General features: G+C 40.3%; 1 protein-coding gene across 2 annotated transcripts in view; it reads left to right on the forward strand.

Annotated features, from left to right (window-relative positions):
- Nucleotides 1–27658, forward strand: part of PIP5K1A (phosphatidylinositol-4-phosphate 5-kinase type 1 alpha) — a 40463-nt gene that overhangs the window by 2402 nt on the left and 10403 nt on the right. For both annotated transcript variants that reach the window (XR_005530862.1, XM_039246366.1), the window contains exons 2-7: nt 19979–20010; nt 22297–22377; nt 24089–24219; nt 24664–24781; nt 24964–25116; nt 25817–26116. Coding sequence is in view for 1 of the 2 variants with exons in the window: in XM_039246366.1 (XP_039102297.1) it covers nt 19979–20010; nt 22297–22377; nt 24089–24219; nt 24664–24781; nt 24964–25116; nt 25817–26116 (815 nt within the window). In the remaining variant the exon portion in view is untranslated. The remainder of the gene's footprint in view (nt 1–19978; nt 20011–22296; nt 22378–24088; nt 24220–24663; nt 24782–24963; nt 25117–25816; nt 26117–27658) is intronic.

Genomic DNA, 27658 nt, shown 5'->3' on the forward strand with positions numbered 1-27658 from the left:
TCTTCGACATAAACAATTGGATTAAGAAATTAAGAAAAATTCTGCTTATAAATAGTCTTGAAAACCTGATGGGATTTTTGTGTCCAGATATATATAGTGTTGACTTCTTTTGGTGTATCTTTAGTTTCACTTACGTTTGGCCTTAGTAAATTTAATTTAGTAAAATATTTCATTGTAAGGATACGATCAAAGAGAATAGGATATTAGATTCTGGCACCAAAAAAGCTATTAGGATTTTGTTTTTAAGTTTTAATTTTTTTTAATGGGTTTTATTTGTGATTGGAGCTGAGTGTTGCTGTGTGGATGGTACCAGGGGAATTAAACATTGACAAAAATGAGTGATGGTTTATGATTTCCTAAATTGTTAAGGGTAAGAAGGCCGGCCTTGTAGAAATTCAAGTAGGGGGTTGTGTGTGTGGGTTTTGTAACAATTCTAAAACCAATTTATTGTTGTTAGATGTTTAGCTGAGTTCACTTAAGTTTTGGTGGAACTCTCTTTGACTAATATTGAAAATAGATTCAAGATAAGAATGTTAGGATTGAGGGACAGATTGATGTTTTAGATAAGCTGCTCATAACCTTTGGAGGCTCAAAATCTTTTGGCATTCAAATTAAGAAGGACAGATTATTTAGAATAGTCATTCCCTGTCTATCTAGATTATCTCACTTTTAAGCTAGAGCTGGTCTTTTATTCTGCCGACATGTGAAATACAGAGGGTAGATCAAACCACACACCCTAAGTGATGTTTGACATCTTTTCGCATTGGAATAATTACTGTGTTTGGATTTGGGGGAAGCAATTATAAATGAATATCAGCTTCCAGCAGCCATCATCATGTGCTTGTTCTTACGCTTTGTTAATAAAAGTTGATGCAGTTTGCCTTCCAGTCTTAGCTGTTTGGTGTGCAGAGGAAATTTATTCCTTCTTTTGCTTTCTCCTCCATCCTCCTTATTTGGACAGTGGCACCACTTAAAAAATAAAATTAGCCCTGATGAGGTAGGTGCTGTTGACAGTATGACCATCTGTCACACCAGTATGCAGAGAGCCTATTTCCCTATCTGTAGTTTGACTAGTTTATCAAGAGCTTGAAATTCAGGGGCGCCTGGCTGGCTCAGTTGGTAGAACATGTGACTCTTGATCTCAGGGTTTTAAGTTCAAGCCCTACATTGCTGTGTAAAGATTACTTAAAAAACAAAATCTTTTAACAGAAAAGAAGGGGGGGTGGGATTTGAAATCAGCCACTGCATCCCTTTTTTACACTACCATGAAGGGAGTAAGGAGTTTCTGTTTTGGTGGGGTGCTCGGGTGGCTTAGTTGGTTAAGCGCCCGACTTTCGCTCGGTCATGATCTCGCGGTTCGTGGGTTCGAGCCCCGCGTCGGGCTCTGTGCTGACTGCCAGCTCAGAGCCTGGAGCCTGTTTCAGTCTGTGTGACTCCCTCTCTCTCTGACCCTCCCCTGCTCACACTGTCTCTCTCTCTCTCTCCTAGAAATAAATAAAACATTTAAAAAAAAAAAAAGAAAATACATTTAAAAAAAAAAAAAGAGTTTCTGTTTTGGAGACTTGAAGGAGTTAGGAAGGAAAGTGAAAATGCTGCGGGGTACACTGCTTCTCTGAAATAAGAGCTTTGTGATACAATCATGTCTGACTCCCCCAAGAAAAAAACATTTGAAACATTAGAAGATCATGAACCTGTAGTTCCTTTTTGCTTCAGACAAGAACATTTCTGAAATTATGGCCCTTCACCTATATGATTTTATCATGAGCACAAATTATTTGGAATTAACTTTATAGCTCCTTTCCTGACTTCATTTAACTACTGAACGGAACCCCAGAGGATGCAGGACTGAAGCATTTTTGTTTGGCCAGCTTCATAAATCCTTGATTCCGGTGGCTGTGTTCTTCCCAGAAGAGTCCCACTAGCAAATTATCCTGTAATCTGATAACTCCAAATGGTAGGGATTTTGTTGAGGTGTGTTTTGTTTTGTTTTTGGTCTGTGTTCTGTTTTGTTTTGGGGGGGGGAGGATGGGCACCTCGCTCTCAGGAAGGGGAGGGGCAGCTGGGGAGGAGAAAGAGAGACTCTTAAGCTGGTTCCACTCTCATGACTTTAGGACCATGATCTGAGCCGAAATCAGGAGTTGGACACTCAACTGGTTGAGCCACCCAGGCACCCGTCTGTGTTCTTTGTGTCCAGTGTAAAACATTTGTCACCTGGTCTTTTTCTCTTCAGTTCTTCTGTTCTGGTAATACGACTGAAACCACTTTATTGGAGTGAGAAATTGAAATTTGGAAATACAAAGATAGAACAAAATGTCAAAATATCACTAGGTTGACCATTTTGGTTGACATTTTGTAAATAGGGAGAGAGGTTTGTTTGTTTTCTCCATTGAGGTTTTTGACACTTCTTTTTCACTTTTGTTCCCTTGGGTAGAGTCTGACAGAAAACTGACATCAGAATGTCATTGTTGCTTTTTTCTTAATTTTTTAATGTTTTTAATTTATTTCTGAGAAAGAGAGACAGCGTGACCAGGGGAGGGTCAGAGAGAGGGAGACACAGAATCCGAAGACAGGCTCCAGGGTCTGCGCTAGCCATCAGCACAAAGCCCAGCGCAGGGCTTGAGCCCACAAACTGTGTGATCATGACCTGAGCTGAAGTTGGACGCTCAACCAACTGAGCCACCCAGGCACCCCCAGAATGTCACTGTTTTTGTTTAACCATTTATTTCTGCCATGGCTGCTCAAACTTGGTCAAGTGTGATTATATAGATTTATTAGGTGTCTAGAATCTGATATTAATCGGTAATAATGTACTGATAAGTTAGCTTTGGATATCAAAATAGTATGTTTTGTTGGTTTCTATGTGCAGTTCTGGGTTGATATAAACGTCTTCTGATTAATATTTGCCCAAATAGGTGCCAGTTACTAGTTATTACATATTTCATTAGTCTTTTTTTTTTTTTTTTTTTTTTTTTTTAAACTGTAGCCTGTGAAGTGAATAACAGAGATCATACCAGGCCAAAGACAGAACTGGGGATAGAAAAGGAAGGTGGTTATTTTTATCCTTTAATCTGGATGTTTTCTTTTCTAGAATTTTAGGATGTTTTAGGATATTCTTGTCATAAAGAGCAAAGTTGTTAGTTTCTCCTCTCTTTCTGTTTACTGGGTGTGTTTCTTGATCATGGATAAAAGTATACTTGAGGAAGTATGCTATTTTCTGGATAGGCTGGTAGAGGGAATCTCTGCTTCTTTGTGTTCCAAACCCCAGCCCACCATTCAGTCTCAGAGAGTGTTTGGGCTGATGGTATTTCCTAGAGGAAACCCCTTCCTAGCCCATTTCCCCTATTGCACTTCACTCCTCCACCCTTTCCTATCAAAGGAGAGCATTGTTTAGTTTCTGTGTATGTGTTGCTTGGTTTTGTTCCTATCTCCTGTGAGCTTCCATCATTCTTTTTACGGTTTTCTATTTGAAATAAACTTTCCCCCTCAAACCCTCCATTTTTTAAAACTTTGTCTCCCATTTTTCTTTCTCCTCCTGTGAAATTCCAGTCTGTTTGTTTGTAATGGCTATAGACAATATGTATTTCTTTTTAAAGGTTTTATTATTTTTTTTAAGGATAATTTTTTTTTAAGTTTATTTATTTAGAGAGAGAGAGTGAGCAAGGGGACAGGGGCAGAGAGAGAGAGAAAGAGAGAATCCCAGGCAGGCTCTGTACCCCTGAAGAATTTATTTTTAAGTAATCTCTACACCCAATATGGGGCTCAAACATAGAACTCCAAGATCAGGAGTCAGATGCTCCTGTAGACAATTTATTGGTAAACATCTGATTCTAGAAAAAGCTCCTTTCTGTTGAGTCTGAGGAAGACTTTGGCAATAGTAAGGAGGGCAGGTTCTTTGCAGGGAGTTCATATATCTTATTATTTGCCTTATATACTTAACTGATCAATAGTGCCAGAATAAGCACTATTCTAAAGGATCAGCAGTGTTGATGGGGAAGTTGTGGGGAACAAATGGGAAGAGGTCTTTTTAGGATACATAATCAGCAAAAGCAGAGTAGCTTTCCTGTGCACAATGTAGATAAACAAACTTGGTAAACTTCAGATTCTCCTTGACAAAAACCCGTATGGGGTACCTGGGTGGCTCAGTTGGTTAAGCGTCTGAGTCTTGGTATCAGCTCAGGTCATGATCTCACAGTTCATGAGTTCGAGCCCTGTGTTGGGCTCTGTGCTGACAGTGTGGAGCCTACCTAGGACCTTCTCTCTCCCTCCCTCTTTGTCCCTCCCCAACTCGTGCTCTCTTTCTCAAAAAAATAAATAAAAATAAACTTAAAAAAAAAACCTGTATGAAAGGTATGACAAAAAAGTAACATTATCTTGTTATTTTCCTTGTAATTGCCTTGAAGTACATCGTTGGGGTAATGATATCATTCAAATTATAGACTTTCTCTGCTGAAGTGCGGACATTCGAATTCAGCAAGAGTCATTGCATTTTCAGGATAGATAGAGCCAGGTTTGGAAATACGAGGTGGTGAATCTGCCAAGAAATCTCAAATACTTTCTGGCCATGAGTGACTTATCCAGGAGACTTCTGTCTCTTTGGAAGGACACAATTTTTTTTCAACCAAAGTTTTAGTGCCAAGAGATACATAATTGAGGCCTGAGAACCATGAAATTTGTCTTGTAGAAGTAGAAGCAAAAGTTTATCACTAGAGGGAAATGAAGAGATATTCTTATTTTAATTAACCTCACTTTCCAAATTTGTAAACTGAGGTTCTAAGAGCTTACTAGTGGCAGCGTTGTTGCATAAAGGCGATATGTTACCAAGATGAGTCTTAGTAATCTTGTAAGCTCATTTCCTTGCTACTTAGTTGGCTGTTATCTGAGGTGACCTCAGGACTGGTGGATCAAGCTACTCTGGAGCTTTTGTTTCTAGGAGCATCCTTGCCTTTCTGACTTTTTCCTAGAAGACCCTTAGGAAAACTTGACACTTGTTAGGGAACAAAATTTAGCTTTCCTCTGGGATGTGGCTTGGTTTAGTCATTATCGAGTGTGTAATAGTGGTACTTTTTTGTTTCTAAACACAGTTTTTTGAGTGCTCAGCAATACTTCTCAGGAGATGGGCTGATACTTCAAACATATTTCTCAGTATTTTCATTTGGAGAACATATTGTGCCTAGCACCTACAGGGGTGTAATTAAAATGGCTTTCAGTATTTCAAGGTAAAAAGGACCAGAGAGATTGCTTTAGAAGTACAGCAGATAACTGGGCTGATCGTGTTTCTGTTTTGTTTTGTGTGAGTTTTTGCTTTTGCCTTTTTCCCCCCTTTTAAAACCTCTGGCTCTCACTCTTATCAACCAAGAGAACCCCTAAGAGTGAGCATTTTGCTTCCCAAAAGTCTGCTTGTATCTCTTTGTACTCTGTGTCGGTCTCATTGACATATTTGCTGTGGTGGTATTGGTAAGTCATTAAACTAGGTCTCTGGGGTTGCTTCTGTATGACTTGCCCAGGCAGAACTCCAGTCGTCTGAGGAATGCACATCCGGCCAGCCTCGAGCGTCCCCAAATTATATGTGTACTTCAAACATTGAAGTCAGTCACACACTGCCTCTTAGTTCTTCATCTGATGGATGATGTCATCTCATCTCCAACGGAAATGCCTCTGCTCTGAAAGTGCAGGGAGAGGCTCTGGTATTAAGGCCAACTCTATTTTGTTCTACACTCTGGGGCGGGAGGTGGGGGGGAACAACCCTAATGTCGGAGGTTTTTATGGTTGGAAAATATCCTTATTTCAGTTATCTCCTCTTTGAAAGTCAATTCGTTTCCCCCTCTGAAGTTCGCCTTTTTTTATACTTCTCAGAGTTACATTGATGGTTTTTCTTTTCGTCTACATTTTCTCCTTCTTAATGGTGAATCTCAGTCTCCAGTAGTTCAGTGCTAACAAGCAAATATATGGAGAGTCCCAGTGTGTTTTGCCAAGTGACTAGAAACCAGCCCCTCTAATACCTTTATCATCAGAAACATAAGTTAGGGTGGGGCCAAGGACCAAAATGGTGAGTGCTGTGATGTGATGTGATGAATCAGTGCTGTATTTTAGCAAGAACTGATTGGGTTGTTTCCACTTTGGCATTAGACTGGTTCAGCTGTTTTGAAATTATTTTAGTAACATTAAAGATTCCCCAACTTATTTTCATAATTTAGTGGATAGATCTTTTATATTTTTCAGGGCCTGGTACCCAGGAGATACGCTGAAATTAAGTATCCCTGTTTTATAGGAAAATACTGATATTCTGGAGAACATGAAAGATAAACCTCTTCAGAGAGAGCCTCTTATATGTGCTGATGAATGTTTGTTTCAGGTTGTACAAATATCTCAAAGTAATTTGTGGTGGAGAGAGAGTGTAGAGGAGTCATGCTTATTTGTAGCTTGGGACTATCTGCATTCTGGACATTTTCTTCTCACATTTTTCTTCTAGTCTATCTCTGCAGCCGCTCGATATGATTATAATGAGCTTGAGATCATGTGTGAGGTGGGAGTGATGTTGGTCTGTATGTGTGGGACTATTTAGGGGTGGTTTACTAGGAAAAATGGAGTAGTAAAGGATCCCTGTGTCCCTGTGTATCTCTTTTCCTTAATTGTTATCTATCTAATTATTGGTTCCGGAAAACTTACATAGATAAGGGAAAATAAATGTTTAAAATTACAAAGCCAACCTAATTTTGGACCTTTTCATTGTAAATCCAGGTGAATTTATAGATAAGTTTTATAAAAATATTGTACTATATAACTTTTTAAAACTTTTTCATATCTTATCCTTAAATATACGTAAAAATAATAGTTTATATATTCTATTTATGACATGATTCATATCACCAATCTCCTTTTGTTTATTTAGATTTTTTTTCTAATTACAGTATGTGTCCAAAAATAGTTATCACATACAGTTCTGCAATAAATATCTTTGTGTATACATCTTTATCCATTTGACTATTTCTTTAGGATAAATTCTCACTTCTGGGTCAAATTGTACATACATGTTTTTAAGACATTTTGCTAGATATTACCAAATTATCCTCCAAGAGTGGAATACCCTCAAATAAAATGTACACACATTATTTTAATCTACCATCAAAAGGGTAGATGCCTGTATACAAATGAGTTTTGCACCTGAAATTTTTTTGCCGATATGAAATCACTCCAGAGTGAAATGATATGATTACAGATTTTGTGACCACTCTTGGAATTTTCTGCCAGAACTTCTCTTGTTTTTTGGACGTTTACTCAGAACTGCCAAAAATCATGGTACATTTCACAGTATGGTGCTGGGAGTCAGGTTAAGCCCTGTTCAGAATTTTAAACTTTAGAAGGTTTTTTTTTTTTTTTTTTTAATATGCTTATTCTGCTGTAAGCAAGTAGAACCCTAGAAGTAAGTGATAACTTTTCTGTTTTTCCTCATTTAGGTTTCAACTTTCTGTGCTGTGGGGTCAACCGTAAGAGAGGTAGATCTGATGTGTATCTGTGCTGAAGAAGCATGAGCTCCTCGCAGTAACTAGCAGCCAGATTCCCTTCCCCATAACAATGACAGATTTTCTGTAGTGGTTAGTACATGGCCTTCTTCTGAGAAGGCTGTGGATGTCTTGCAAGCATTACTTGATATTAGCTCCCAATTTCTCTCTGCCCTTTCTGAAAAAGATGCTGTCTTAACACAGAAGTTCCTTTTCTTACAGTTCCACAGTAGAATACGGGTCAGTCGACTACCTGTTGTCTCCCTCAAAATCTTTCCATAACTTCCATTTCCTTCTGTTTCATTAAATTAGTCTGAACTCTTCTTTTCCCTTTCTACTGCATCTTTTCATTTCCTCTGACCCTTCCCATCCTGTAGATAGGTTTCATAATTCACAATACAGATAATAATTGCTAGTATTATAGAATATTTATCATGTTAAGTGCTGTACATGATTTATTTAATTCCCTTAACAGCTCTACGAGGAACATGTTATTATTTGTTTATATTATAGCTGAGGTAACCAAGGCCTGGAGAGTTTTAACTGACTTGTCCAAGGTTGCCTAGTTAGTGGTGGATCAAGTATTCAAACCTAGGTGTTCTGATTTTAGAGTCCACATTTCTACCCACTATGCTGTTACTGCTCCCCTGACTAATCTGAAAGTCTGTGTGTGAACTAACATGATTTTAAACCAGATTAACTATTTGTTGTTGAATGGGTACTGACCAAACCAGGAATCCTTGGTAAAGGAGAGACTAGTACAGAAGACAACTTCCTCTTCTGACCTCTGCTCTCCTAGAAAAATGACAAAATTTCTAGCTCTTCTGTGCATAAGATGTGGAGTTAATTGATTCTTTCAGAAATTAGAAAGTTAATATGTGCCAAGGATTGGTACTGATTCTGCAGTCAGTCCCAAGATCCCCAAAACAAAACACACACAGTTTGACTGTCAGATGCCTTCTTTTTATCCACTGCAAATTCAATAATAATAAAAGCCTTATGCTTAATCAGAGCCAGTCATGGTCCCACACGTACCAAAAAGAAAACTCTAATCTGAGATGGAGTTCTTTTTTTGTCTGTTAAAGTTATTGACATTCTATTACAAGGACAAAAAGGTACTTTTCTGCTACTAGTGAGGACCTTAACATCTGTAAAACTGTGAAACTGCTCTTTCAAATATCAGACTTGAAAGAAGTTTCTGCTGCTCTAGAATACAGGCATTATTTAGTCCAGAACAAGGATAACTTCACTAAAAGAAGCAAAAGCTCTTTTTGCCAGTAACATTGATGACTATTACCAGAAGGACAGAGTTGTCGTTAATTTAAGATTGAGAGGAACTAAAGGAGGAGGACCCTATCAGTGAGAATGAAAAAAAGATTTCCTTGTCTCAAGGGAAGGGGGTACCTCAGGGAAAGAAAATATGTGTTCCTATTGTCTCTTAGCAGTTTTGAGATTTGTTTAGTTTGTTAGAGTATTCTAGTTCCCTTAGTGCTTGCTTGGGCTCTCTAGACACTAGGTGGCCATGAAATTGAAACAAAAGATGGTTTAGAAGGAAGAGAGTTGAATTGGAGATTAGGAATGTGAATTCCTGTTCTGGCTCTGTCACTACCTTTGTCCTGATTTTTGAGCACACCCCTTAATGCTTTTGCTCTTACTTAAAAAAAGAGGATTAGACTAAAATTCTCAAAGGCCCTTTTGGAGTGGCTTTTTTCATAATAGAAATGGTTATTGATTTGTTAGCTTGATAATGGGCCAGTAGCTTCGTCTATGGCTGAAGGAGCTGAGTTTTCAACTTGTTTTGTTTAAAAAAATTTTTTTTAATGTTCTTCTTTATTCTTGAGAGAGTGAGAGCACCAGCAGGGGAGGGGCAGAGAGAGAGAGAGACACAGAATCTGAAGCAGGTCCCTGGCTCTGAGCTGTCAGCACAGAGCCCGACGCGGGGCTCCAACTCACAAACCGTGAGATCATGACCTGAGCTGGAGTCGGACGCTCAACTGACTGAGCCACCCAGNGGTGCCAGTTACTAGTTATTACATTTTTCATTAGTTTTTTTTTTTTTTTTTTTTTTTTTAATGAAACTGTAGCCTGTGAAGTGAATAACAGAGATCATACCAGGCCAAAGACAGAACTGGGGATAGAAAAGGAAGGTGGTTATTTTTATCCTTTAATCTGGATGTTTTCTTTTCTAGAATTTTAGGATGTTTTAGGATATTCTTGTCATAAAGAGCAAAGTTGTTAGTTTCTCCTCTCTTTCTGTTTACTGGGTGTGTTTCTTGATCATGGATAAAAGTATACTTGAGGAAGTATGCTATTTTCTGGATAGGCTGGTAGAGGGAATCTCTGCTTCTTTGTGTTCCAAACCCCAGCCCACCATTCAGTCTCAGAGAGTGTTTGGGCTGATGGTATTTCCTAGAGGAAACCCCTTCCTAGCCCATTTCCCCTATTGCACTTCACTCCTCCACCCTTTCCTATCAAAGGAGAGCATTGTTTAGTTTCTGTGTATGTGTTGCTTGGTTTTGTTCCTATCTCCTGTGAGCTTCCATCATTCTTTTTACGGTTTTCTATTTGAAATAAACTTTCCCCCTCAAACCCTCCATTTTTTAAAACTTTGTCTCCCATTTTTCTTTCTCCTCCTGTGAAATTCCAGTCTGTTTGTTTGTAATGGCTATAGACAATATGTATTTCTTTTTAAAGGTTTTATTATTTTTTTTAAGGATAATTTTTTTTTAAGTTTATTTATTTAGAGAGAGAGAGTGAGCAAGGGGACAGGGGCAGAGAGAGAGAGAAAGAGAGAATCCCAGGCAGGCTCTGTACCCCTGAAGAATTTATTTTTAAGTAATCTCTACACCCAATATGGGGCTCAAACATAGAACTCCAAGATCAGGAGTCAGATGCTCCTGTAGACAATTTATTGGTAAACATCTGATTCTAGAAAAAGCTCCTTTCTGTTGAGTCTGAGGAAGACTTTGGCAATAGTAAGGAGGGCAGGTTCTTTGCAGGGAGTTCATATATCTTATTATTTGCCTTATATACTTAACTGATCAATAGTGCCAGAATAAGCACTATTCTAAAGGATCAGCAGTGTTGATGGGGAAGTTGTGGGGAACAAATGGGAAGAGGTCTTTTTAGGATACATAATCAGCAAAAGCAGAGTAGCTTTCCTGTGCACAATGTAGATAAACAAACTTGGTAAACTTCAGATTCTCCTTGACAAAAACCCGTATGGGGTACCTGGGTGGCTCAGTTGGTTAAGCGTCTGAGTCTTGGTATCAGCTCAGGTCATGATCTCACAGTTCATGAGTTCGAGCCCTGTGTTGGGCTCTGTGCTGACAGTGTGGAGCCTACCTAGGACCTTCTCTCTCCCTCCCTCTTTGTCCCTCCCCAACTCGTGCTCTCTTTCTCAAAAAAATAAATAAAAATAAACTTAAAAAAAAAACCTGTATGAAAGGTATGACAAAAAAGTAACATTATCTTGTTATTTTCCTTGTAATTGCCTTGAAGTACATCGTTGGGGTAATGATATCATTCAAATTATAGACTTTCTCTGCTGAAGTGCGGACATTCGAATTCAGCAAGAGTCATTGCATTTTCAGGATAGATAGAGCCAGGTTTGGAAATACGAGGTGGTGAATCTGCCAAGAAATCTCAAATACTTTCTGGCCATGAGTGACTTATCCAGGAGACTTCTGTCTCTTTGGAAGGACACAATTTTTTTTCAACCAAAGTTTTAGTGCCAAGAGATACATAATTGAGGCCTGAGAACCATGAAATTTGTCTTGTAGAAGTAGAAGCAAAAGTTTATCACTAGAGGGAAATGAAGAGATATTCTTATTTTAATTAACCTCACTTTCCAAATTTGTAAACTGAGGTTCTAAGAGCTTACTAGTGGCAGCGTTGTTGCATAAAGGCGATATGTTACCAAGATGAGTCTTAGTAATCTTGTAAGCTCATTTCCTTGCTACTTAGTTGGCTGTTATCTGAGGTGACCTCAGGACTGGTGGATCAAGCTACTCTGGAGCTTTTGTTTCTAGGAGCATCCTTGCCTTTCTGACTTTTTCCTAGAAGACCCTTAGGAAAACTTGACACTTGTTAGGGAACAAAATTTAGCTTTCCTCTGGGATGTGGCTTGGTTTAGTCATTATCGAGTGTGTAATAGTGGTACTTTTTTGTTTCTAAACACAGTTTTTTGAGTGCTCAGCAATACTTCTCAGGAGATGGGCTGATACTTCAAACATATTTCTCAGTATTTTCATTTGGAGAACATATTGTGCCTAGCACCTACAGGGGTGTAATTAAAATGGCTTTCAGTATTTCAAGGTAAAAAGGACCAGAGAGATTGCTTTAGAAGTACAGCAGATAACTGGGCTGATCGTGTTTCTGTTTTGTTTTGTGTGAGTTTTTGCTTTTGCCTTTTTCCCCCCTTTTAAAACCTCTGGCTCTCACTCTTATCAACCAAGAGAACCCCTAAGAGTGAGCATTTTGCTTCCCAAAAGTCTGCTTGTATCTCTTTGTACTCTGTGTCGGTCTCATTGACATATTTGCTGTGGTGGTATTGGTAAGTCATTAAACTAGGTCTCTGGGGTTGCTTCTGTATGACTTGCCCAGGCAGAACTCCAGTCGTCTGAGGAATGCACATCCGGCCAGCCTCGAGCGTCCCCAAATTATATGTGTACTTCAAACATTGAAGTCAGTCACACACTGCCTCTTAGTTCTTCATCTGATGGATGATGTCATCTCATCTCCAACGGAAATGCCTCTGCTCTGAAAGTGCAGGGAGAGGCTCTGGTATTAAGGCCAACTCTATTTTGTTCTACACTCTGGGGCGGGAGGTGGGGGGGAACAACCCTAATGTCGGAGGTTTTTATGGTTGGAAAATATCCTTATTTCAGTTATCTCCTCTTTGAAAGTCAATTCGTTTCCCCCTCTGAAGTTCGCCTTTTTTTATACTTCTCAGAGTTACATTGATGGTTTTTCTTTTCGTCTACATTTTCTCCTTCTTAATGGTGAATCTCAGTCTCCAGTAGTTCAGTGCTAACAAGCAAATATATGGAGAGTCCCAGTGTGTTTTGCCAAGTGACTAGAAACCAGCCCCTCTAATACCTTTATCATCAGAAACATAAGTTAGGGTGGGGCCAAGGACCAAAATGGTGAGTGCTGTGATGTGATGTGATGAATCAGTGCTGTATTTTAGCAAGAACTGATTGGGTTGTTTCCACTTTGGCATTAGACTGGTTCAGCTGTTTTGAAATTATTTTAGTAACATTAAAGATTCCCCAACTTATTTTCATAATTTAGTGGATAGATCTTTTATATTTTTCAGGGCCTGGTACCCAGGAGATACGCTGAAATTAAGTATCCCTGTTTTATAGGAAAATACTGATATTCTGGAGAACATGAAAGATAAACCTCTTCAGAGAGAGCCTCTTATATGTGCTGATGAATGTTTGTTTCAGGTTGTACAAATATCTCAAAGTAATTTGTGGTGGAGAGAGAGTGTAGAGGAGTCATGCTTATTTGTAGCTTGGGACTATCTGCATTCTGGACATTTTCTTCTCACATTTTTCTTCTAGTCTATCTCTGCAGCCGCTCGATATGATTATAATGAGCTTGAGATCATGTGTGAGGTGGGAGTGATGTTGGTCTGTATGTGTGGGACTATTTAGGGGTGGTTTACTAGGAAAAATGGAGTAGTAAAGGATCCCTGTGTCCCTGTGTATCTCTTTTCCTTAATTGTTATCTATCTAATTATTGGTTCCGGAAAACTTACATAGATAAGGGAAAATAAATGTTTAAAATTACAAAGCCAACCTAATTTTGGACCTTTTCATTGTAAATCCAGGTGAATTTATAGATAAGTTTTATAAAAATATTGTACTATATAACTTTTTAAAACTTTTTCATATCTTATCCTTAAATATACGTAAAAATAATAGTTTATATATTCTATTTATGACATGATTCATATCACCAATCTCCTTTTGTTTATTTAGATTTTTTTTCTAATTACAGTATGTGTCCAAAAATAGTTATCACATACAGTTCTGCAATAAATATCTTTGTGTATACATCTTTATCCATTTGACTATTTCTTTAGGATAAATTCTCACTTCTGGGTCAAATTGTACATACATGTTTTTAAGACATTTTGCTAGATATTACCAAATTATCCTCCAAGAGTGGAATACCCTCAAATAAAATGTACACACATTATTTTAATCTACCATCAAAAGGGTAGATGCCTGTATACAAATGAGTTTTGCACCTGAAATTTTTTTGCCGATATGAAATCACTCCAGAGTGAAATGATATGATTACAGATTTTGTGACCACTCTTGGAATTTTCTGCCAGAACTTCTCTTGTTTTTTGGACGTTTACTCAGAACTGCCAAAAATCATGGTACATTTCACAGTATGGTGCTGGGAGTCAGGTTAAGCCCTGTTCAGAATTTTAAACTTTAGAAGGTTTTTTTTTTTTTTTTTTTAATATGCTTATTCTGCTGTAAGCAAGTAGAACCCTAGAAGTAAGTGATAACTTTTCTGTTTTTCCTCATTTAGGTTTCAACTTTCTGTGCTGTGGGGTCAACCGTAAGAGAGGTAGATCTGATGTGTATCTGTGCTGAAGAAGCATGAGCTCCTCGCAGTAACTAGCAGCCAGATTCCCTTCCCCATAACAATGACAGATTTTCTGTAGTGGTTAGTACATGGCCTTCTTCTGAGAAGGCTGTGGATGTCTTGCAAGCATTACTTGATATTAGCTCCCAATTTCTCTCTGCCCTTTCTGAAAAAGATGCTGTCTTAACACAGAAGTTCCTTTTCTTACAGTTCCACAGTAGAATACGGGTCAGTCGACTACCTGTTGTCTCCCTCAAAATCTTTCCATAACTTCCATTTCCTTCTGTTTCATTAAATTAGTCTGAACTCTTCTTTTCCCTTTCTACTGCATCTTTTCATTTCCTCTGACCCTTCCCATCCTGTAGATAGGTTTCATAATTCACAATACAGATAATAATTGCTAGTATTATAGAATATTTATCATGTTAAGTGCTGTACATGATTTATTTAATTCCCTTAACAGCTCTACGAGGAACATGTTATTATTTGTTTATATTATAGCTGAGGTAACCAAGGCCTGGAGAGTTTTAACTGACTTGTCCAAGGTTGCCTAGTTAGTGGTGGATCAAGTATTCAAACCTAGGTGTTCTGATTTTAGAGTCCACATTTCTACCCACTATGCTGTTACTGCTCCCCTGACTAATCTGAAAGTCTGTGTGTGAACTAACATGATTTTAAACCAGATTAACTATTTGTTGTTGAATGGGTACTGACCAAACCAGGAATCCTTGGTAAAGGAGAGACTAGTACAGAAGACAACTTCCTCTTCTGACCTCTGCTCTCCTAGAAAAATGACAAAATTTCTAGCTCTTCTGTGCATAAGATGTGGAGTTAATTGATTCTTTCAGAAATTAGAAAGTTAATATGTGCCAAGGATTGGTACTGATTCTGCAGTCAGTCCCAAGATCCCCAAAACAAAACACACACAGTTTGACTGTCAGATGCCTTCTTTTTATCCACTGCAAATTCAATAATAATAAAAGCCTTATGCTTAATCAGAGCCAGTCATGGTCCCACACGTACCAAAAAGAAAACTCTAATCTGAGATGGAGTTCTTTTTTTGTCTGTTAAAGTTATTGACATTCTATTACAAGGACAAAAAGGTACTTTTCTGCTACTAGTGAGGACCTTAACATCTGTAAAACTGTGAAACTGCTCTTTCAAATATCAGACTTGAAAGAAGTTTCTGCTGCTCTAGAATACAGGCATTATTTAGTCCAGAACAAGGATAACTTCACTAAAAGAAGCAAAAGCTCTTTTTGCCAGTAACATTGATGACTATTACCAGAAGGACAGAGTTGTCGTTAATTTAAGATTGAGAGGAACTAAAGGAGGAGGACCCTATCAGTGAGAATGAAAAAAAGATTTCCTTGTCTCAAGGGAAGGGGGTACCTCAGGGAAAGAAAATATGTGTTCCTATTGTCTCTTAGCAGTTTTGAGATTTGTTTAGTTTGTTAGAGTATTCTAGTTCCCTTAGTGCTTGCTTGGGCTCTCTAGACACTAGGTGGCCATGAAATTGAAACAAAAGATGGTTTAGAAGGAAGAGAGTTGAATTGGAGATTAGGAATGTGAATTCCTGTTCTGGCTCTGTCACTACCTTTGTCCTGATTTTTGAGCACACCCCTTAATGCTTTTGCTCTTACTTAAAAAAAGAGGATTAGACTAAAATTCTCAAAGGCCCTTTTGGAGTGGCTTTTTTCATAATAGAAATGGTTATTGATTTGTTAGCTTGATAATGGGCCAGTAGCTTCGTCTATGGCTGAAGGAGCTGAGTTTTCAACTTGTTTTGTTTAAAAAAATTTTTTTTAATGTTCTTCTTTATTCTTGAGAGAGTGAGAGCACCAGCAGGGGAGGGGCAGAGAGAGAGAGAGACACAGAATCTGAAGCAGGTCCCTGGCTCTGAGCTGTCAGCACAGAGCCCGACGCGGGGCTCCAACTCACAAACCGTGAGATCATGACCTGAGCTGGAGTCGGACGCTCAACTGACTGAGCCACCCAAGTGCCCCTCATTGTTTTTTGTTAGATTCAAGCTCCAGTGTGCAGCCCAGGGGCAGAACTTCAAGCAAGGAATAGAGTAAATTTTAGGTCCATGTTCTCCTCCTTGGAGAGAATATTACTTAGTCTGATTGTTATTATTTAGATCCCAATATCGTTCTAACTGCTATAGTGTTCTTGGGATTAATCCCAGTTTTGCACTTGCTGATAGCTAAGCACTTGGCACCAAAATTCTGGTGAGTGAACTCCTCCCACCCTGGTTCTGGGTACTTTGCAAGAGTGTAGCAGCCCTAGAGATAAAATTTGGGGGGATAAAACTAGGAAAGGTAGCAAAGTAGAACTTTTCAGGGAGTAAAAAAGCCCTGTACCTAACTCTGTGCCTTGAAATCACTTAAGCTGCCTTTTTATCTATATTGTTTAACTTTGTCCAGTGACTACTTTTGTTTTTTTTTTAAATTTTTATTTATTTCTAGGAGAGAGAGAGAGACAGCGTGAGCAGGGGAGGGTCAGAGAGAGAGGGAGACACAGACTCTGAAACAGGCTCCAGGCTCTGAGCTGGCAGTAAGCACAGAGCTCGACGTGGGGCTCGAACCCTCGAAAAGCGAGATCATGACCTAAGCAAGCGAAAGTCGGACGCTTAACCGACTAAGCCACCCAGGCGCCCCTGTCCAGTGACTACTTTTGTACAGAGGAGATAATTTTCTAGGTAGTACTGTCAGACTAGGGCTGAATGTTGGCCTTCCTTGGTTCTGCCAGATCCCTTCCAAATCTCTTCCTCTGGGGTAAAAAAGGAAGGGAGAGGCCAAGCACTGACCAGGGAGTGCAGAATCAGTGTTAGTCTTCTCAGCTGAAAGCCCATGAGATTTTTCTCATGGAGAATCACTGATTCCATAAGTTGCATGTGTGCACTTGCAGGAGGGTATGGGGGGGTGGCTGTGGGGGGTTTGGGAGGAGCCAAGTAATTTGAGATGCTAATTAAAATTTCATGAAGGTCTAGGTAATTGAACATTAAACCTTGCCATGGGCCCAGCTTTGCTCTTGCTTTAAAAATCACAGAGTCGGGGCACCTGAGTGGCTCAGTTGGCTAAGCGTCCAACTTCGGCTCAGGTCATGATCTCACGGTTCATGGGTTCGAGCCCCACGTCGGTCTCTGTGCTGACAGCTAGCTCAGAACCTGGAGCCTGCTTCAGATTCTGTATCTCCCTCTCTCTCTGACCCTCCTTGCTCATGCTGTGTCTCTGTCTCTCAGAAATAAATAAAAACATTAAAAAAAATAAAAATCACACAGAGTCGTCAGGACATTTGGGTGGCTCAGTCCATTAAGCGGTTAAGCGTCTGACTTCAGTTCAGGTCATGATCTCACATTTTGTGAGTTTTAGCCCTGCATCAGGCTCTCTGATGTCAGTGCAGAGCCCACTTAGGATCCTCCGTCTCCCTTTGTCTCTGCTCCTCCCCTGCTCATGCTCTCTCTTTCTCAAAAATAAACATTAAAAAAGTCAGGATGCCTGGGTGGCTCAGTAGATTAAGTGTCCAACTTCGGCTCAGGTCATGATCTCATGGCTTATGAGATCGAGCCCTATGTCAGGTTCACTGCTGACAGCTCAAAGTCTGGAGCCTGCTTTGGATTCTGTCTCTGACTCTCTCTGTTCCTCCCTCCCTCACTCAATGCCCCCCCACCCAAATACAAATAAACAACAACAAAAAAGAAATCACTCAGAAGGAACTTATTTGTGGGGCGCCTGGGTGGCTCAGTCGGTTAAGTGTCCGACTTCAGCTCAGGTCATGATCTCATGGTTCTTGGGTTCGAGCCCTGCATCGGGCTCTGTGCTGGCAGCTCAGAGCCTGGAGCCTGTTTCAGATTCTGTGTCTCCCTTGCTCTCTGCCCCTCCCCCACTCATGCTCTGTCTCTCTCTGTCTCAAAAATAAATAAAAAACTAAAAAAATTTTTTAAAAAGAAAGTAAGAACATATTTGTATAGTACTTTATACTCTACTTGCTTTAGCTTATCTCCTTTAATCTTTACATAAACTTTCTTTTTTTTTTCTTTTTACAAATAGTTTATTGTCAAATTAGTTTCCACGTAACAGTGCTCATCCCCACAAGTGTCCTCCTCCAAGCCCATCCCCTCTCCCCCCCTAAATAAGCTTTCTAATATAGGTTTTTTTTTTAGTTAAGTGTAGAGAAAAATTTGCCTGATTTAAGAGAGATTTGAACGCAGGTCTTCTGATTTTTAAATAACTCAGCATGTTGACTCTTGATAAAAGGTGGTAAGATATAAAAGGTTAGGCTTTTTTTGTTGGTGGTGGACACCTTAAATTTATTGTAGGTGAGTAGCAGTTTTAATCCTAATCCTGAGTCCTCCTGGCTTGGTATTCCTTGGAAGCTTCGGTTTGGGATTCCGTTACTAATTGACCTAGTCTTTACCCAGGTGAAGATAATGATCAAAGATGAAGCATCTATAAAGGGTAGATTGGACTTTGCTGGCTTTCCAGTTTTCTGGGTCATTATATGCAGCATATCTTCCTAACAGCTAGATGACATTTCCATTGCCTCCTTTTTTTGGAAGAGGAGTGAAAACCATCTGTTCCCCATTTTTTGCCACCCTGACTCACTATAGGGAAGGAAATTTTACTGCTCTGCTTATTGGTAACAGAAATACTTAGTCTGTGACCTCTGTACGACTAAGGGCTATTATTACAACCTTGCCTCTGAGCTCAGCTGTATTCTGACATTCTCAGGGCCCTTGATCATTTGTCTTAAACAGTCGTAATTAGACATTACCTTATTGCCCTTAATCCCATGTGTCTGTTGCTGCCTCACCATTAATCCTTATACATACAGTGGAACTGAGGTCTTCCTACTCTGGTATTAACATTATTGAAGATCATTTCATCAGGCTCCTCTTTTTAATTTTCTTTAATATGGTTAATCTTTATTCCCTTTGAATTCATTAGAATTAGATTGAAGTGATATATCAGTAGTCTTTGAAGATAAAGCTGAATATTCTCCAACGTGAAGGGGAGGACGGTCTGTCTCCGAGTGGTCATGGTCCAGTATGATCATGGATGAAAGTTACAGGGATGGCAGACCCTTGAGAATTGATTTAACCTTTCAGAGTAGGTTTCCTACAGATAGGTTCTTTTAGTTATTTTAGCTAAATATATTCTTACAATCTTTTCTAAACTTAAATGAATAAAAGTCATAATATTTATGAGATTGACCCACACAGTTGTCTTATACATCTGCATTGATTAAACATTTGGTAAGTAAATGCCAACAAATTCCTGTTGAGTTTACAGTGGAATTCAAGGTGAGGAAGTAGGGATGCAGAATCTTCATTATTTTAACATTGCATTTTCTCATCCTTAGCTGCCTCATCTCCATAGAGCAGCTCTTTAGCTTTTTTCCTGAAATAACTAATGGAGGAATAAAGCACCATAGATAGGCTCTAAAAGTTCTTAATCCTTTTAGCTCTATAGGAAAAATTATCAAGCCCTAGACTCCCCGGTGAGCCTTAGGTATATCTCATACCCATTCTCTTTCAGCCAGCGTATCAAATGAGATCCTCTTGACTCTTATGGTTAACTGTATCAAGAACAGATATATTGTCCACAAAAAATATCAACACTTGAGTAAGAAAAGAGACTAGAATAAGCCAGGAATATGCATAAGGGTTCTGTGAGTGTGGAGGAAGAAGATGAAGGGATATTTAAAACCCCTTCCCAAAAGGATCTAGTATCACAGAGGAAGAGGCAGGAGCTCATAGATTTAGTTTGACTCAAACCCCGATTGTTTCAGTGTGCGTGATAGAGATTGTGGGTACTAGTGTGTGTGTATGCACTTGTAATTGTGTTTTGTTTATTCTTTAACAGCATCTGGCGTCAAGAGACCCATGGCATCTGAGGTGAGTTTTATATTGATATTATGTTTCTAAAGCTTTAATTCTGGGGTAGAAGGATACCTGTTTATGACATCTTTATTTTTCCCTTACTTGGATCTTGGAAGCTGGACTAGATTCTTACATAACTTTGGTAAGCTGGAAATTATACAACAACTTTTGTTGCAGTTTATCATAGTTATTAATAGTAGCTCACATGATCATTAGAAAAAAAAATTTAATGCTTACTTTTGAGAGAGAGTGTAAGCAGGAGAGGGGCAGAGAGAGGAGACACAGAATCTGAGCTGGGCTTAACTGACTGAGCCACCCAAGGGCCCCTATCATTTTTTCAATGTATCAAATATAGTGTACCAAAGAGTAAATAATTTACCTAAGTGCCCTTTATTCTTACTTAGTCCTGTAAACACCCCTGTGAACTAAGTACCATTGTTACCCATGTGTTACAGATAAGAAAAGTGAGGATTAGAGGTTCTATAACTTGCTCAAGGTCACACAGTAAGTGGGATCAATAAGGCTGGGGTTAAAACTAACCACACAGTCCATCACTAAAGCTCACTTCGGGTTTTGCTATTACTGCCTCCTGGTTACATAGCTTCAGTGAATTTAAAAGAAGTTCTTTTAACCGTATAGAAGCTGTTAATTGCCTTTCTATTCCCAAACCTCTTCTTACTTCTTGCCTCTCTCCTGGGTTTTATGACAGGGTCTCCGAATGCAGGCCCCTGTTAGCCTGTGATTTTAGATTTTTCTCTTTAGACCCTCTTCTAAGATCTTTGAGATTATATACCAAAAGTTTTCTGACACTAAGGGCTTTAGCAAGAATGGTAGAACTTGAATATCAGGCCCTAAGATCATCACACCCTATTGACACAGGGTTTTTTTGTCTTTGGCTTGTTAACTTAATGAGTATTGACATCATGAAGAATACCTTTGTGTCTTTGTGCTTCATCTTGGTGTGGGGAACTGCCTTCTAGGCTCCGCTGGCTGCTGTACTGGTTTACTCCTTCCTCATCTCAGGGGCTGTCATGTGGGTGGAAAACAAAGCCATATCTCATTCACAGGAATCTCTCCAAGGCCCTGAGGCCCCTATCTCAGAGGAGTCCTCTTAATTGCCTCAGCTTTTTATTCCTCAGCTAGCAGTACTTGGATTTGCAAGTGGCTAGATCATTTTTACTGGTGAATTCACTTCAAGCAAATAGTGTTCAGGTTGGGTTGAAGGTTAGAGGGTTAGTAATTTCTGGAAGGAGGTTGGTGAAGAAAGATCTGTGGAACTACTTTTAGCCTATCTTGCTTCTGTGAACTGAGGTTTTTTTTTCCTGGAGTAGCTATTTCAATAGTTCTCTTGTATCTGCTTTTTCTTAATGATACTCAATTTTTTTTAAGTTTATTTATTTTTGAGAGAGCATAGGTGAGTGCCAGCAGGGGAGGCAGAGGAAGAGAGGGGGAGAAAGAGAATCCCAGGCAGGCTCAGCACAGTCAGTGCAAAGCCTGATGAGGGACTGAAACTCACAAACCATGAAATCATGACCTGAGCAGAAACCAAGAGTCGAACACTTAACCGACTGAGCCACCCATGAGCCCTGGTACTCATTTTTTTTTTTTTAATGTTTTATTTATTTTTGAGAGAGAGACATACACACACAGCATGGGCAGGGGAGGATCAGAGAGAGAGGGAGACACAGAATCTGAAGCAGGCTCCAGGCTCCGAGCTAGCTGTCAGCACAGAGCCCGATGCGAGGCTCGAACCCACAAACTGTGAGATCATGACCTGAACCGAAGTCAGACGCTCAACCAACTGAGCCACCCAGGCGCCCCTGGTAATCATTTTTTTAATGTCCTGTTTCTGATGATCAAAGGTGAAGTATGTGGGGCTCCTGGGTGGCTCAGGCAGTTGAATGTCCAACTCTGATTTCAGCTCGGGTCATGATCCCAGCGTCATGGGATCAGGCCTCAGATTGGGCTCTGCACTGAGCGTTGAGCCTGCCTGATTCTCTCTCTCTGCTCCCTCTCTTTTCCATCTATTCCAGTTTGCATTCTCTCTCTCTCTCTCAAAAAATAAATAAATAAATAAATGAAATATGTGTGCCTAGGAATTTTCTGTCTTCTTTTAGCCAGTTCGTTCATTGGGAAGCAACACTAGAGCTGAATGTTTGCATGGAGTGAATCTTGTGAATTTTGTAAAATGTTCTTCCAGAAAGTGTGGGTTGAGTGTTTCGATTTGTTTTAATGTACCTTCATGGTAGCTGCATGGTGTATGATGTGGGGATTACGTGCTAATTTTGACTCTTTTTCCAGGTGGCGTATTCCTCTGGCATGTCCACGAAGAAAATAGGCCACCGAGGCGTTGACTCTTCAGGAGAGACGACATATAAGAAGGTGTGTCTGGGTGGGACTCTTTCATCCTACTCCAGGAGGGGATAGTTCTGTCTCCTTGATGATATTCTCCACACCTTGTCTCAATTCTTGACATCCTAGCCTTTGCACAAGAACTATCCTACAACTTGGACTTTAGAGTTTACTTTCAGCTCTGGACTACTTTGCAGATGCTCAGCTTCCCAAGGGACAGTGTTCACCTTCCATCGAGCATCTTCTACTTGTCTGATATGGGATGTGATGATTTCTTGGAGTCCTGTTCTGGCCCATGTAAATTTTTCTTATGTGTGTTCTCTGCCTTTACTGCACTGCCCCAAGTAATAGAGGTGGACTGACGTCTGTCAGCCACCTGCCCCTCCCTGAGAATGGGCTCAAGGCCCATGTCAATTCAGCAGATACATATTGAGCTCTATGTGTTGAACATTGAGAACAAAAAGATGAGTTTCTAGTCTAACTGGAGAGGCACACACTTAAAAATCTAGTTATAAAAATTTTTTTAGGGGCGCCTGGGTTGCTCAGTTGGTTAAGCAGCCAACTTCGGCTAAGGTCATGATCTCACGGTTTGTGGTTTCAAGCCCCGTGTCGAGCTCTGTGCTGACAGCTAGCTCAGAGCCTGGAGCCTGTTTCAGATCCTGTATCTCCCTCTCTCTCTGACCCTCCCCTTCTTATGCTGTCTCTCTCTCAGAAATAAATAAAACCTTAAAAAAATTTTTTTTAAATTTTTTTGAAAGCAATCTATCCGTGATGTGGGGCTCAAACTCATGATACTGAAATCAAGAGACATACTCTACCAGTGAGCCATCCTCTAGTTTTAATTTTATTTAGTTTTAATTTTAATGACTAATGAGAACTAAATAGAAGTACTGGTAATTTAATACTCGGTGAGGGTTGGGGATGAGGGAAATCATTTAGAGCAGAACTGTCCAGTAGAACTCTACAGTGACTGAAATGTGCTATATTCTGTGTTACCCAGTAGTAGCCACATACTTGAATGTGACTGGAAAGATGGAAAAGGTGAATTTTTAGTTTATTTTGATTTTAAATTGACAAATAGCCACACGTGTCTGGTGTATTGGACAGCACAGATCTAGGTGAGCTGATATTTTCCTATAGGATTATACCTGCTCTTGAATTTGTGTTTTGACTGTAGTGTGAGCATTTTAAATTCAAATACTTCTCTCAGAACTAATTTGAATCTTTAGACTTTTTTTCAGTTAGAAACTTTTTGTGCCACTCTGTTGTCCTTGGAACACCAATCAGGCCCTGCCTTAAAAGGGCTTAACAGGCCTTTTGTAGCCAAGGAGTCAATCAGAGTATCAGTTAATTTTAGTTACATTCTATATTCCATGAATAAAATGTTTGGAGAAGCCCCAGATACTCTGGGGGCAGCAACTTTTGGAGTGAGATGTAAGATTATTCTCTCAGGACAGCATGTCTCCTAGATGGAGACACGGATAGATGGGAACACTTGACAGCTGGGGCTGACTGACAGTCTGCCTTTGCTACTATGTATCTTTGTACCCTTCCAGGCTTTACCAGGCTTAATTGCCGCATATGCAAGAGGATGGAGGAACTGGATTGCCCCAGCTTGGTCTGAAGTAATAGGAGCGCATTTGCTTTTTGAGTGCTGCTTCTGGCTCTTCCTCCGGAGTTTTATTATTCTGATCAGATTTAATACTAGAAACTTTTCTCTCATTTCTCTTCTGTTTCTCAGACAACCTCATCTGCCTTGAAAGGTGCCATCCAGTTAGGCATTACTCACACTGTTGGAAGCCTGAGTACCAAACCAGAGCGTGATGTCCTCATGCAAGACTTCTATGTGGTGGAGAGTATCTTCTTTCCCAGGTATAGAGGTTAACGTTCATGGGAATTTCCTGGGAAGTGCAGCTTTTTCTTATCAACCTCAGGGCAGTTTTAGGGGTTCAGGTCTAATTTAGGCATGTGCCCAGCATCCAGTCCTTAACTTGATCTTAGGATGATGTGGGACTGAAGAATTTAGACAGGAGATGCTGTTTTTTGAATACTTCATGAGCCTCTGGCCTGTGCACTAAAGCATGTGCACTAAAGCAATTTAGTGCACAAGGTAAGAGGCAGTATGATTCTCTGTGCCCATGTCTTAATCCCTATGTTGTGCCAATGTCCCACTAAGTAACTGACTCTCTTAATCCCTCTGGTCCTCTCATAAGGGATGTACTGACTCATAAGAGTGACTCTGAAGTGTCTGCCCAGGGTGGCCTCCTGGGTTGACAGAGACTGGTAAATTACAAGTTCTTCTATTTAACCCTACAGTGAAGGGAGCAACTTGACCCCTGCTCATCACTACAATGACTTTCGCTTCAAAACCTATGCACCTGTTGCCTTCCGTTACTTTCGGGAGTTATTTGGTATCCGGCCCGATGATTACTTGGTAAGCTTCCAGATCTCAGAACCCTATGACTCCGCCATCGGAGGGATCCTCCCAAAGGAAGACCCTCCTTTCATAGACTTGCTCTAGTTTTTCTTTAGAATAGAATTGCATCTGTACTTAATTTCTGGTTGGCCAAACCCTAATGTTCCTGAACTTCTTGCCCTTCTCTTTCTGGGCCCTAGTACTCCCTCTGCAATGAGCCACTGATTGAACTCTGCAGCTCTGGGGCTAGTGGCTCCCTCTTCTATGTGTCCAGTGACGACGAATTCATCATCAAAACAGTCCAGCATAAAGAGGCAGAGTTCCTGCAGAAGCTGCTTCCAGGGTACTACATGGTGAGAGAAGAGGGGCGCTGCCCACCCCACTCCTGGCCCGGCGGGTGGGGGTTCTTGTCAACAGGGCAACACGATGTCTGTGCTTTGGTCATAAAGACGTAGTTCGTTTTGGGGCTTTTCGGCCCATCTCTCTTGCTTCTCTGGGGCCAAAAGGGGTTTTGTTTATCTGTCGTGTTTTTAGTGTTACTTGGCTTAGACCATCCTACCCAAAGGTGATATTCAGTGATAATTTTATTTTCTGTTCTTAGTCCACCTCCTACACCAAGGAATAAGGTTGGTGACTTCCCTTGATAGTACTCTATTCCACCTTACTCTCCTTGACTGCCCTTGAAGTTCTGAAGGAGTTAGTTTTGCTTCTCATCACACCCACGACAACATGCTATACGGAGGGCTTAGAATTAAGACTTTTTCAATATGGGTTTCTCTTAAACCTCTCTGAAAGGAGATACCTATCATACATGGAGTGTTCTGACTGATGCCTGGATTGGAGGGTCTGTGGCTCAGCTTGATGGTAATCTGATCACCGAGATAGATACATTGGAAAATTGTAAGCAAATAACAATGTGGCCTTATGGGCAGATAGGTGTACCTGAACCCCATGTACCAGACAACGGAAGATGGGTGGCAACTTTTTGCCCTTGAATTTCACTGAAAATGAGCTGACTTGTTCTCCTACTTCTTTTTACTTTTAAATCCACAGAACCTCAACCAGAACCCTCGCACTTTGCTGCCTAAATTCTATGGGCTGTACTGTGTGCAGGCAGGTGGTAAGAACATTCGAATTGTGGTGATGAACAATCTCTTACCACGGTCAGTGAAGATGCACATGAAATATGACCTCAAGGGCTCAACGTACAAACGGCGAGCTTCCCAAAAAGAGCGAGAGAAACCTCTCCCCACCTTTAAAGACCTTGACTTCTTACAAGACATTCCAGATGGTCTTTTTTTGGATGCTGATATGTACAATGCTCTATGTAAGACCCTACAGCGTGACTGTTTGGTGAGTTTGGTATATTTCCTTCACTCTGATACCAAAAATCTCAGTCACTAAAACAGGTTATTATTCTTGGGCATCAAATCTGTGGGAGATAGGGCTCAGTTCCTTAGCTCTATATGTCCCAGGTTTCATTAAAAAAATTTTTTTTATATAGTTTATTAATTTTTGAGACAGAGAAAGAGTATGAGCCAGGGAGGGGCAGAGAGAGAGGGAGACACAGAATCTGAAACAGCCTCCAGGCTCGGAGCTGCCAGCACAGAACCTGATGCGGGGCTCAAACCCACAAACCGTGAGATCATGACCTGAGCCAAAGTTGGATGCTTAAGCAACTTAGCTGCCCAGGCACCCCTGTATGTCCCAGGTTTCATTTAAAATAACTTTTACAGCGGCGCCTAGGTGGCTCTAGTCATTTAAGCATCCATCTGACTATGGCTCAAGTCATTATCTCACAGTTTGTGAGTTTGAACCCTGCATCGGGCTCTGTGCTGAGAGCTCAGAGCTCAAAACCTGCTTTGGATTCTGTATCATCCCTCTCTGTCTGCCCCTGTCCCACTCACTCTCTGTCTCTGAAAAATAAACATTAAAAATTTTTTTTAAATAAATGTATTAATTATGGGGTACCTGGGTGGCTCAGACACTTAAGTGACAGACTCTTGATTTCACCTTAGGTCATAATCTCATGTTTCCTGAGTTCAAGCCCTGAATCAGGCTCTGTGCTGATAGCTCAGAGCTTGGAACCTGCTTCAAATTCTGTGTCTGTCTCTCTCTCTGCCTCTTCCTTCTCCCTACTCTTCTCTTTTTTTCTTTTCATTTATCCTCTCCTATTCCTGCCTCAACCCACTGTCCTGGCTTTTGCTGTCTCCTCTTCACACGAACTACTCTCCCCAGTGACCACCTGGGATGCCAAATAGAGACAACTACCTTTTTTTTTTTTTTAATGTTTATTTATTTATTTTGAGAGAGAATGCACAATCAGCAGAAGAGGGAGAGAGAATCCCAAGCAGGTTCCCCGCTATCCAAAGTGGGACTTGAACTCCTGAACTGTGAGGTCATAACCTGAGCCAACATCAAGAGTCAGGCACTTAACCAACTGAGCCACCCAAGTGCCCTGAGACTACTTCATAGTCCTTCCTTGAATTTTCTGCAGCTTGACAGTTGACTATTTCCACTTGCTTAACATACCTTTCCCTTGCTTTTTGTGACATTTTTTCCTACTGATTTTTTCCCTTAACTGTTACTGTAGGGTTATCTTCCTCTACTCTGTAACATTGTCCATCCTTATCCTTTGCTTACTCTGTGTCTATTTACAGAGTGATGCCTATGTTAGTTTGAGTCCTTTGGTTGAAAGGACTAGATACAGTGGAGCAGAGAGTTGTTTTCAAACTTTACAAAGAATCACTCCAGGGGCCCACTGGGTGGCTCAGTGCCAACTCTTGATTTCAGCTCAGGTCATGATCTCAGCCATGTGTTGGGCTCCATGCTGGGCATGGAGCTTGCTTGAAGTTCTCCACAGAATCCAAAGCAGGCTCCAAGCTCTGAGCTGTC

The sequence above is a fragment of the Hyaena hyaena genome, unplaced genomic scaffold, assembly GCF_003009895.1.
Source record: "Hyaena hyaena isolate Hyena2069 unplaced genomic scaffold, ASM300989v1 scaffold_284, whole genome shotgun sequence".
NCBI classification, from domain to species: Eukaryota; Metazoa; Chordata; class Mammalia; order Carnivora; family Hyaenidae; genus Hyaena; species Hyaena hyaena.